The 12070-nt window shown below is 51.9% G+C and overlaps 1 protein-coding gene across 4 annotated transcripts in view; it reads left to right on the top strand.

Annotated features, from left to right (window-relative positions):
• PLEKHG4 (pleckstrin homology and RhoGEF domain containing G4) overlaps positions 1–11781 on the top strand; it is an 84123-nt gene extending 72342 nt beyond the window's left edge. Inside the window, exons 14-24 of one of the 4 annotated variants that reach the window (XM_014269677.3) lie at positions 651–1594; positions 3418–3667; positions 4223–4312; positions 4644–4868; positions 5380–5550; positions 6022–6238; positions 6845–6961; positions 7048–7314; positions 7930–8126; positions 8676–8751; positions 9924–11781. In XM_014269677.3, the coding sequence (XP_014125152.2) occupies positions 651–1594; positions 3418–3667; positions 4223–4312; positions 4644–4868; positions 5380–5550; positions 6022–6238; positions 6845–6961; positions 7048–7314; positions 7930–8126; positions 8676–8717 (2520 nt within the window). In that variant the 3' untranslated portion in view covers positions 8718–8751; positions 9924–11781. Of the gene's footprint in view, positions 1–650; positions 1595–3417; positions 3668–4222; positions 4313–4643; positions 4869–5379; positions 5551–6021; positions 6239–6844; positions 6962–7047; positions 7315–7929; positions 8752–9923 lie in introns of all 4 variants that reach the window. The other 3 variants (XR_012582427.1, XR_012582426.1, XM_014269679.3) reach the window with 3 other exon arrangements.
• The last annotated feature ends 289 nt before the right edge of the window (positions 11782–12070 follow it).

Here is a 12070-nt window from a genome sequence, read left to right as displayed (position 1 = left end):
TGCAGTGGCAAGCAGAGCCAGGCAGGCACAGCACACCACACAAGCTGCCAGCAGTCACAGAAAATGCACAAGCTGCACGGTGCCAGATTCTTCCTTGCTACAAGGATGGGTCAGAGCATTTGGGGTGATCCACAGAGCCCAGCTCTGCCTTCTGTGTGCTGTCAGTTCTGGGAAAACAGTGTAGGGAGCAGCAGTCCCATTGCCTGCAGCTTACTGGTGCCCTTTGACCTTATCCTGTTTGACAGTGGTGAAAGTGTCCGGGCAAAAGAGGAGAGAGAGTTCCAGGTTTTATACTGAGCAGGCCCACACTGAGGTGTGAATTCCTGCAGTCTTAGCAGCAGCTTTCCCTGGCCCCCCCTGCCCGGAGAGGACAAACATGCCCAGCAGTGTGGGCGCCAGCTCGCAGGGACCTGGCGGGGAGGTGGGGCTGTGGCAGAGCAGCCAGCACAGCTGAAGCCCTCTGCATAAGGGGCTGTTTGTTTTGCTGAATTGTTAAGCCCCATTGACAATAGCAGCCCCCCCCACTCTCTACACTCAAGGAACTGTGGTGGCCAGACACTGATCCTTTCTCTTATCTTCAGGCACTGAATTAGGGTTGTTCTTCACTGAGTCCCTCTGACTGGCTGTTGCTTTTTGTTCTCGCTCTGCAGGCGTACGAGTGGGCCTTGGAAGGGATGCGACACCTTGCCTGTATCAGCATGGAGGACTGCAACTCTCCTGAGCACTGTGCAGATGTCATCAAGTGCCTGGAGAGTTACAAGGGGCAGCACCCAGACATCAGTGCTGCCCGGTTCCAGGAGATGAAGGAACTGGCCTGTGAGCTGAAGAGTGACAAGGGGCTCAAGCAGTGGAAATTCGCATGGTCTAAATGCCAGGAGACCAAGCTGGTTTTTGAAAAGAAACTGGAAGCAGCCTTGAGAACAAGGAAGTCTCTGCTGTCAGACCGCAACCCAGCTGTGGGGGAGCAGCCCCAGGCTGGCAGTGAGAGTGGCACTCTGTCCCACCGGAGGCACTCTGAGGGGGCCACCTCCAGGTCCCACTGGGACAGGACTCCGAGCACATCTCATGGGTACAACAGAAGCAACAGCTGTCTGGAGTGGACTAGGGAGAAAGCTCCCTCACCCTCCCTGAGCTGCCCTGGAGATGTCGATGCTGGGGAAGTTTTTGTCTGCCCAGCTCCTCTCAGCCCTGGTACTCACTCCAGCAGAATTTCTTTCGCCAGCAGGGCTTGTAAGTCTTCAGTGCTGCCTGAAGAAAAGCCAAACCTGGAGAGCATTTTAGAAGCCCCAGAAGTGAGGCAGTCTTCTACATCCACTCCAGTCCCTGGGAAGCTGCCTCCCGGGAAGGTGCTCCGGAAGGCCCAAAGCTTTGACCTGCCTTATGGTGAGAGCCTGTGGGCCAGCTGCCAGAGGAGCGAGCCGGCCCGGTACGGCAACACCGGCGTCTTCATCAAGGGGCTGGAGGTGAGCAGCACTGAGCTGGTGGACAGGACATTCGCTCTGAGGCAGCCAGCTGTGAGCAGCTGGGCTGCAGACTGCCTGCTGGAAGGACAGAGGGGCTGCCTCTCCGGGGCAGAAGCCAAGAGCTGGGGCAGGTAAGTGTCTGTGACATTTGGTGTTCCCTTTCTCAGGGTGGTGAAAAGGCAGCCAGCAGAGATTAGAGGAGTTCTGTAGTGCTGGTTGCAGGACAGATGGAGATGTAGCTCCAGCTTCCCTGCATGTGTGTATGTGATGCTGAGCAAGCCCACAGGGATGTCCCCACATAATTTGTCACCTACCTAGGTGGGGTGACAGAGAAATGGGATTTGTGGCTCTTCCCTCACAGCGTGATTCCTCTAGAGGGAGAAAGTTCAGTTCCCAGACAGGAGAGGGAGTCTCTGAACATTGCTTCCATTGGAGAATGAGGGATTACAGAAGCAGTATTCAGTGACCTAATAAAGCCAGGAGTACAGGTGCAGTGGGAGAGCAGAAGCTCAGGGCATTGTCCCCCATTGGGAGTGCTATACCCAGAGTGATAGGGAGGCACATCCAGCACCTTGTGACAGCAGCTTCACAGGTGAGAGGGTGTTTGTATTTGTGCTTTGGGGCTGAAATCTCTGGGTGTCCAACAGCTGGCATTTGTGCTGCTTTTCTTCTCTATCCTTGAGAATCTCAACTTTGTTGTCATACTACAATGTGTGCTTATGCTTTGGAGAGCCCAGAGAGCTGTTCTTGACAAAGGGTCTCCAGGCACGTCTTTCAGTTGCTCTCACTGGAAAAAATTAAAATATAAGTAAAAAATGAATGGCAGAGAAAAGAGTGCTGGATGCTGGGGGGCCATGTTGAGTGAAATGGCTGGAGACAGTGAAATCTTCTGGAAGGGGGCTCCAGTATCCCTGGGATAGCCAGAAAAGCTCATGGCAGGGAATGTGTGCCAGCAGATAGCAGGGTGACCACTTTGCTTCTCAAGGGAGCAATGCAGGAGGCCTCTCGTGTCTGGGTGCTGAGATATTTCCATTGCTCTGTTCTCTGAACAGCCAGAGGAGTTGAATCGAGGAAAGGCTGAAATGCAGGGAAGGAAGGGACACATTGGAGTTATGCTTGGTGCTACACTGCCTCACAGTGGAAACCTCGAGTACCTAAGAGGCATCCTTTGAGATACGTGAGAGCAACCTGTGCTAGGAACTGCAGTTCACTAATGAAGTGTTTGGACATTTAAGTTTTACTCTCTCACTTTTTACTAGGACAAGCCCAACAGAACCTAATTCTAGAGCTATTGTTCTCCCAGGGTTAACATGGCTTCCCTCAGTCTCTAGTCATCAGGCTGACTCCTCACACAAGTGACTGTGACTTCTGCTGTCACTGTTGTTTCAGGAGAGCAGCCATCTGCACAGCAGCCCACTGTGTCCAGAGTAGGGGCTGGGTGGGCCCAGGGGTGTGTGTCCTGCTGAGTTTGGGTCAGGATCACAGCCAGCCTTGGGCACTCCCTTCCTGAGTCCTTAGAATCAAGGAATATCCCGAGCTGAAAGGGAGACCCAAAAAGATAAATGATCCAACTTCTGACTGCATTAGACCTACCCCAAGAATCACACCATGTGCTTGAGAACCTTGTCCAAATGTTTCTTAGCTCTGACAGGCTTGATGCCATGACCACTTCTCAGGGGAGCCTGTTCTAGTGCCTTAGCACCCTTTCTCTGGGTGAAGGACCTTTTCTTAATAGCCTCAGCCTAAACCTCCCCTGACACAGCTTCATGCTGTTCCCTTGAGTCCTGTCAGTGCTCAGAGTCAGAGCAATCATGGGCGGTTGTGTATCTGAGCTTGGTCTGTGCTGAGGATCATGTCATTTCCATGCTGGGTGTCAGAGAGAGCTTCTGTAGCACTAGTGCAGTGCTTTGCAGGCACTCTGGGTCCCTTCAGGGCTGGGTGTTCCCTGTTGCAGCAAACTGCGGCACATCATCGATGAGATGGTGACCACGGAGCGGGAGTACGTGCGCTCGCTCCGCTACATCATCGACAGCTACTTCCCCGAGATGGAGCGCCTGGACCTGCCGCAGGACCTGCGCGGGAAGCGCAGCGTCATCTTTGGAAACCTGGAGAAACTCTATGACTTCCACAGCCAGTACTTCCTTCGAGAGCTTGAGAGCTGCTGCAACCACCCACTGAGGGTCAGCCACTGCTTCCTGCGACACGTAAGGCATCAGCACCTTGCCCCCGGGGTCGGGCTCTTCCAGACATGAGTTTGGTTTTTGTGCCTTTCATGTTGTGCTTTGCTACCAAGAGACACTGCCAGGGAAACAGAATGTCTGCTCCTTAAAGCCCATCTATTTCTCCAGGGACACCCCTTACATGTTTTCTTTCTGTGGTGTCAGAGGTAATGACTAGAGTGAGTGGAAAGGTACAGACCAGCTCTGGAAGAAAAGGGCTGCTGGGCAGAAGCGCAGGGACACAGGTCTTAAGGTCAGCTGCCCCATGCATTTTGCTGCGAATTGTACCAGGTGACTATTGCGGTATGGAAGAAACTAGGGATAGCAGAACAATGAGTCAAAAAGTCCTAGCTACTCTGAGAGTAGGAAGACAAGAACATTCCCTGGCTCTTAGTGAGCTTGAAATAGTTATTTCTGCTATCAGAGGAGGCTCTGGTGCAGCCTAGGAGAGGCAGAAGTACTAGAGTAACCTACCAGGGTTGTGTCTGTCACTGTGTCCTGGGTGCATGGGTCTCACTTGAGGATGGATTTCTTCTGCAGAAAGACCAGTTTGGAATGTATGCGCTGTATAGCAAGAACAAGCCAAAGTCAGACTCGCTGCTGGCCAGCCATGGGAATAACTTCTTCAAGGTGAGTTCCACTGCCTGCATCAGGATTGCTCAGTGTATTTGGTCACTGCTCTGTTTAAGCAAAGCCACCTTACCTGCCTAAGGCAGGCTCAGTGCTGCCTCTGCTTCCCTGGCACAACTCTCTGCACAGCTGTATGGAAGGGACAGGGCAGAGGTGCAGAGAGGGCTTGAGAAAGGAGCCCAGCACACAGCAGCATTGGTCCTGTGGCCTTGCATTTCCCTAAGAGTACTCATTTTCCCTGAGTACCCCAGTCAAGAGATGTCAGTGCCTGCCTAGGGGCACAGAATTCTCCTTGGGGAGGCTGCTGCCTTCACTGTGCTGCATTTCTCAGTTCAAGCAGGTGCAGCTGGGGGATAAGATGGACCTGGCCTCCTACCTGCTGAAACCCATCCAGCGGATGAGCAAATATGCTCTGCTCCTGAAGGACCTGATCAAGGAGTGCAGTGAGGCACAGGAGCAGGAGCTGGGCTATCTCCGTGCTGCTGAGGAGATGGTGAAGTTTCAGCTCCGGCATGGAAATGACCTGCTGGCCATGGATGCCATCCGTGACTGTGACGTACGTTCCAGTGTCTTCCCTGCCCAGAGGAGCAGAGCCACATAATTCCCCTTCTCTAGACCTGGGGTCTTTGGATTGTACTGTGAGCCTCCCCTCAGGTTCCTCCCCCAGTGATCAGAGAGCTGTCTGCCAGTACAGCATAGCAGGACTGCTGAGGCATGGGGCAAGGCAGCAGTGGGGCCTGGAGGCCTGCTTGATTTCCTAGGGCAGACAGCCTGGGTGCTGCTACCTGAGCTGGGTGAGCTGCTTGTCATAAACATGCTCCTGGTTGCTTACCAATGATGGGTCCATCTCTCCCCTGAGCTTGGAGCCAGGTGTTTCAGCCTGATGTGGTCCCCAGCAATGCCATGCAGCCTGACTTGAACTTCAAGAGCCCTCTTAAGATGTCAGGTAGCTGCCACTTCTTCACCACCTGGGCTACAGCCATATGGGACCATGTTCCCCAAGTCCAGGTCTAGGGCTGCCTGGGTCATGCTGGTGGAGTCTTACAAGGATGTCCTCTCGTATCCAGGTAAACCTGAAGGAGCAGGGGCAGCTGGTGCGGCAGGACGAGTTCACCATCTGGCTGGGCCGCAGGAAGTACCAGCGACACATCTTCCTCTTTGAGGACCTCATCCTCTTCAGCAAGCCCAAGAGGATCGATGGTGGCTTTGATGTGTATATCTACAAGCACTCCTTCAAGGTAAGGGCAGCCCTGCAGCTCCCTCTTGTGTGGGAGCTGTCCATGGCTGGTTTCCCCATGGCACATGCCTCTGAAATGGGAAGCAGGAGCACCTTCAGCAGAAGAGCTGCTCCCACCACTTCTAAGCCTCCTCCAAACCAAGCAGTCAAGTCCGAAGGGAATACTTCACTCATTAATGCCTAGGCTGCTGTGGGATGTGGGGCCAGCATTTTCTGAGGGTCATGGAGTATGGGAGAAAGGCAGTGTGTATGTGGCAGGGAAGTGGTGGTAATTCTGGATGGAGTACTAGGAATTGCCTGAGCTGTCTGTGCTCAGCTGTGTCCGGAACATACCTGCTGCTTTCCAGACCCTGAGGCTCCTTCCTCTTAGGTCTGCCAAGCTGGGGATGGCTCTAGCACAATGTTCAAGCAGCTTACTCCTTTTGCTCCTGGTACAGTCTGGTTTATGCTTTGCTTTTCCGCTTACTCCCAGACTGCAGACATTGGTCTGACTGAGAACTGTGGAGACAGCGGCCTGCGCTTTGAGATCTGGTTCCGAAGGCGGAAGTCCAGTGACACCTACATCCTCCAGGCCAGCTCAGCTGAGACTAAGCAGGCCTGGACCAGTGACATTGCCAAAATCCTGTGGCAGCAGGCAGCCCGCAATAAAGGTGTGATTCCTTCCTGGAATTCCTTCTGTGCCGCAAAAGGTGCGGGAGCCCTGTTCAGCTCATGCTGTCCTGAGTAGGTTTGGATCCTGTTACCAGGCAGCTCTGTGCAGCAAGCAGCTGTGTGCCAGCATGCAGCCTCAGGAGCATGTGCTGGGCTTGGCTGGGCATGTCCCTTCCCTGCCCCTCATCCCCAGGGAACTCACCTCTTTATGGTTCAAGCTCTTTATGACTGTAGACACCCACCTGTTCTCCATGAGAGAAACAGAAGATCCACGCTCAGGGTTCCCTGTCCTGTGAGCACAGGCTGTGGCCCTGAAAGACTTGTTGGTCTCCCCAGTGATGTGGGCCACTACTGGAGCTCACTACTGAATCATGCTGACCAAGTCCCTCCTGTCCCCCACAGGCTTCCCGCTTGGCAGGACTCTCGTAGGTGGCATGGCGCTGAGCTACTTGGCCAGAGCAGGGCATGATTGCTTGTTCCTGGAGACTCCACAGTGCTGGGGAGGGCAGCAAGGGGAGAAGAGATCTAATCTCAGCAGTTCAGGAGCAGCCCATGAGTGCTCTAACCTGTGGCTGAATAATGCCTGTTGGGAGGGTTGGGTTGGGTCAGCCTCACAATGTGGCTGTGGGTCTCTTCCTCTCCAGAAATCCGTATGCAGGAGATGGTCTCCATGGGTGTGGGTAACAAGCCCTTCCTGGATATCAAACCCAGTGAGGCAGCTATTAATGACCGTGCTATCGATTACATCATGAAAGGCAGAGGTAGGTGCCAGCTGTGCCTTCCCCCTTGATCCTTGTCAGTGAGGCAGGACTGGTTCTCAGGGGTTTTTTTGTATGTTTTCTGGCAGGTGCCAGGACCAGAGCCTCAATTGCAGTGTCTCTGTTTGACCATTCCAACCCCTTCAAGAGGACACAGACGCAGCTCTCCACTGGCAGCACCCCCACTGCCTATTCCCCTTCCTCCTCCTCCTCCCTTCTGGGGCCCCTCAACCTCCACATGTACCTGGACCAGGCTCTGCTGCCAGGGGTCCTGGCCCCCAGACGTCCCTTTGACATTGGCACTTGCATCGAGGAAGATGAGCTGGAGCACGAGACGAGCAGCCAGCCCTCAATGAGTACGTACAGCCCCTCTGCTCTGCAGCACCTGGGGTGTGTGGGCTCATCCCTGCTCCTTGTTCTGTGCTGTGTGGTCAGACCAGGCTTGCTGGGGTCATGGCAGTCCCTGTCTCCTACCCAGACCAGGGCATGAGGGCCCTGCCCTTCTATTATGCCAGCTCTGTCTCAGGTTCCATGAGGGGAGTTAGCTCAAATAGAGGGCTTATAAAGCACCTGCTGAGCTGCAGCCTTAGCCATGGCAGGCTTGGTGCTGTGTACTGATGCTGCTGTGGTCTTGGGGATTTGTGTCCCTGCCCCTCTGGTATTAAGTGCTCTGTCCTTTGCCCTCACCATTCTGGCCCCATCACCCTTTGCCTTCCCTTGTGTGAACTTCATTGGCCAGCCCATACCAATCACCAGCCCCATTATGGCTCTTCTTCCTTGTGTTGGTTTGTTGTCTGTGACCTTAAAGAGGCCCAGACAGGAGTGTGGCTGGTCTGTGGGATTGTGTGGCCAGTGCCCTGCAGACAGGTACATTATCAAGCTTATGTGGCATGGGTTATATGCAACCCAAAGTTATCTGTGATCTGTTAGTGGTCTGTGGTTATCAGAGTGACCTTCCTTTCTTTCCCCAGCAACAGAGAGCTCAGAGTCATCGCACTGCATGTCAGCCACGGGCTCCAGCGGCTCCGACAGTGGCTGTGTCTCCAACATCCCACAAGAAAGCTTCTGTGAAGACATGGGCTCACCCCCTTACATGCCCGTAGCCCCACAGCACAGCTCTGCCATGGAGGGCAGACCCAGGTTCACAAACAGCCAGTACATTTCTGCAGTAAGTGCAAGCAGCCAAAACACTCTCTTGACTTTGCCTACTCCTGTACCTGCCTCCCCAGTTCAAGCCACTGCCTCTCACAGGGGGACCGAAGATGCTGCTTTAGGGCTTGGGGTGACTGTGGGGAAGTGACATTTCCTCCTGTAGAGACTTGGCCCCTCTGGGGCAGGTGAGAGCCTCTGGTGCAGGAGCCACCCCTGCAGTGGCCAGGATCCCTGAGGAGATGAGCTGGAAAGGACCTGCAGTCCTGGAGTGCTGGAGGCTGCACAAGGAGATGTTGCACAAACAGGAGCTATAATGCTGCCATGGGCTGGGGTACATATATAACCTCCTGGAGTGGCTGGAGCTCTGCTGCACCTGCTGCCAAGCTCCTTTCCTGGGAGGTTTGGGCCTTTTTTGGGGAATGATGAGAGGGAGTACTGGGAACCTGTTGCTCTGAGATGTTGGTGTGTTCCTGAGAGTTCTCAGCTGCTTCCCTTCCCACTAGATCCTGTCCTGATGCTGTTGTCCTCTAACCCCCCTACTAACACTGGCTTCTCTCTTCTGCAGAAAGCAGGCCAGGTCACCATAAGTCCCTCAAGAATAGTGTGAGCCCCTCGGCCCCGCCTCAGGAAGTGGAGTTGTTGTAAGTAGCCCCTGCAGGGGATTTTCCAGCAGTTCTGAGTGCTGGTCAGGTTTGTCAGTAGCTCTGAGTCAGGGGAACCTCACCTTCAGCTCCTCTGTGAGTTTTCCCCGTGCATTCCTGACTGGTGTCTGAGGCTCTGATTCATCTGGTTACAGAGGAGCAGCTCCCATGGAGCCACACTCTGAACAGCTGGTCTGATGCTTTCTGCCTTGCAGAAGCAAAATAAACAAAATCACGTTCAGGTAGTAAAGGCTTGACCACCTCCTGAGTGTTCAGATGAGCTGCTTTCCTCTGAATGCTGCCACCTGTCTAACCACTAATCTATTTCTTGTGGCTGTTTGCCAAAATCCTGCTCTTAGTCCCTCTGAACTGCCTTGGGGAATCACAGTATTCTCCCCAAGGCAGATTTATCCCACAGTTTCCTTTGAACCTCCAAAGGAAATGGTACTTTGCCAGGCAAAGGATCCTGCTAGATTATGGTCAGGATGTCCTGAGGGAGCTGCCAGAGGTTGCTGCCGTATTTAGGGATTCTGGGAGGATGCCTTGTCTGCAAGGAAGTCACTGTTGATCTAAGGAGGGTGAACCCTGACAGGACTTGCAGCCAGGCAGGGCTCCTGCTCCTGGCTGGCAGCCCTTGATATTGTCACTCCAACCAGCCTGCTCTTGTCTCAGCCTTTTCCTCTCTGTCCTTGGGGCTGAGCCTTCCTTCTCACAGGGAGCAGAGGGGTATGGGAGAGACAGGATTAGGGCTTGAATGGTCAAGGCACAGGTGGTGAATGGTCGTAGGTTTGGCACTGTGCGGTGTCGCACCATGCAGGCCCATGGCTCGTGAGCTGCAGGTGCAGGAGTTCAGAACCAGCTGTACAGAACTAGCCAAGGTTCAGATTTAACATCCTGAGCCCCTTCTGGAGGGTCACAGATGAGACTTTTGAAGTGGCCACAGAAGCAGTAGGGACAGCAGCACAAAACTTTTGGGCAAGTCCTGAGGCACAGAGGGAAGAGCTGTGCTTTTCCTGCAAGGAGAATATTCTTTCCCCACCACAATTTACCTCTGACAAACAGTGGATTTCAAGTGTTTTGTGAGGTCACTGCTGGCCAGGACAGAGGGACCTGTGGGATCCTGCCCACAGGAGTGCAGCTGGTCTAACCCATTGCACGGTGCTGTGTTCCAGGTTTGATTGGCATTTCAAACTCACTGAAGACCCCAGGCCTCTGACCAGCAGAAGGACACAGTCTTCATCCTTCAAGATATTTTTTGCCCATTATCAGGCTCTTTCAAACAGCCCAAAACTTGACCTCTGCCTGAGGCGAAGTCCCAGGAAGGCTTCTGTCAACTAAATGTAATAGCTTTGGTGTTGGATGGGACCTTGGGCATTTAAAGCTCGTTAGCCCTATATTTATAAGTAATAAGTAACATAGCAGTTTGGGAAAAAAAAAAAAAGTATTATTTTTAAAGCTATGAGTTGTACAGATTTTTATTACAAGTGACTCTGTTACTATTTGTTGTGTAAGCTGCACATTTTATAAAGTTTTTGGAAGGGCATGAAGAGAAATTGAGGTATTTAAAAAAAGTAGTCTAACTTTCTGTTTCAGGGTTATAGTGACCTGAAGCTCAAGATTTAACGTCCTTCCTTATGTTCTAAATATGTCTATCGTAGCAATAATTTATTTCCTTGGCTTAATACTTCCATGCTAATAAAAGCAATTTCATTGTTATGAATTGTTTCTTCAGATGGTTCTTCCAGTGCCTTGGTGCTGAGCTAATCTCTCTCATAACCATCTGTCAGCTCTGCCACTCTGCCTGTGCCACCTCTGCTCTGACTGCCAGCTCCCCCTGTAAATCCTCAGTGCATTCACCAGAGAAGGGGGAGATGCCCAGGCAGAGACTCCCCTGGTGCCAGTGGGAGGCTGACCCAGGGAGGAGCAGCCAGCAGAGGTGTCAGTAGGAGTGAGGAAGAGGGAGCTGTGTCTGGTGGAGCTCAGGAGGCACCAAAATTCCTGGCTCTAATTTTAGCCACTTGCCCCCATAGCTGCTGTGCCAGTGCAAGTTCCTCTCTTGCCCTGCTGGCTCAGGTTCCAGTGGCTTAGTTCAGGTTCCATTGTGCTTTGTCCTGGCTGTGCCCCTGGTTTTGGGCTGACAGGGACTGGCTCCTTGCTTCATCTCTGACTCAGCCCCTCTTCTGGTACTTCAGTCCCACTGTTGTGGCTTGTTTGAGGAGCTTTGGATGTGCTGGCATTCGAGACCAACAGGTTTTGAGTGTAATGGCTTGATCATAATGCTGAACCTTAAGTGGATGTTGTTTAAGTAACACAGCATAACTGGAGGACAAACGAGCCCTGTGTTCCAAGGTGGCTTTTTCATGAGTAACATCCAAGGTCACTGTGTGGCTGTGACACTCTCCCTCTGTTCTTGGACAAAATGAAAATTAGCATTTCTGGAAACACTTGGCTGCCAAGTTCCTGTTTACTCCTGGTTTGTGCAGGGCTGTAAATCAGCTCCTGCAGGTGTGGGAGAAGTGCTACATTTGGCCTGAGGAAGAGGATGGAGTAGTAATTTATTTAACTGCAATTTTCTCCCCTTGGCAGACATGGGTGTTACACCCCACAGCCACCCTGGAGACAGTGTTCCTTCAAGTTTGGAAATTCCTGTACTGTATGTAAAACACTTGTTTATTTTTAATAAGCTGGATGTTTTTAAACCTTGTTCTTTTTTTAGAAAGCAAGGAAAATGCATTTGACACCTTTGTACAAAATAGCGTGGGAAACAGTTATACAGGGAATATTTTACAAGTTACTATTTTGAGATAATTGCTGGGTTAATGCAAAGTTTCTGGACTGTCAAGACAACAATAGCTCATGTCACAAGAGGGAGAGAAGTTACTAATGCAACAAGAGGAACATGAAACGTCTGGAATTTCTCAGTTTCAAAGGTTTCTAAATTGCTGGACAAACCTTTAGTATTGTTTACCTGACACTCTTTCTTCAGGGTTTGATTGATTTGTCTAATAAAGGTTATTTTCTTTATATGAATCTTTCTTGCATTGTGGCATGATTTCAGCATGGGAGCCCTGAGAGGAGCAGTTGTCCCCGGGGTGTTTAAATACTCCCTTAGAGTACTGGGGACAGACTGAATAACATTTCTGTGACCAAACATAAGCCAGCAGGTTATTGGGGTGAGGCTGATGGTGCCTGTCATTTTAAACACTGAAAAGTACACCAAAAAAAATTTCCTCCTATTCCATATTACTCAAACAATGAGAAAAAAATATTTGGTTTTATTGGCATAAGTAGAAATATTTCCATTGCCAACTTTGACTTC

The sequence above is a fragment of the Zonotrichia albicollis genome, chromosome 13 (assembly GCF_047830755.1).
Source record: "Zonotrichia albicollis isolate bZonAlb1 chromosome 13, bZonAlb1.hap1, whole genome shotgun sequence".
In the NCBI taxonomy this organism is placed as follows: domain Eukaryota; kingdom Metazoa; phylum Chordata; class Aves; order Passeriformes; family Passerellidae; genus Zonotrichia; species Zonotrichia albicollis.
This window is presented reverse-complemented; position numbering and strand designations above follow the sequence as displayed.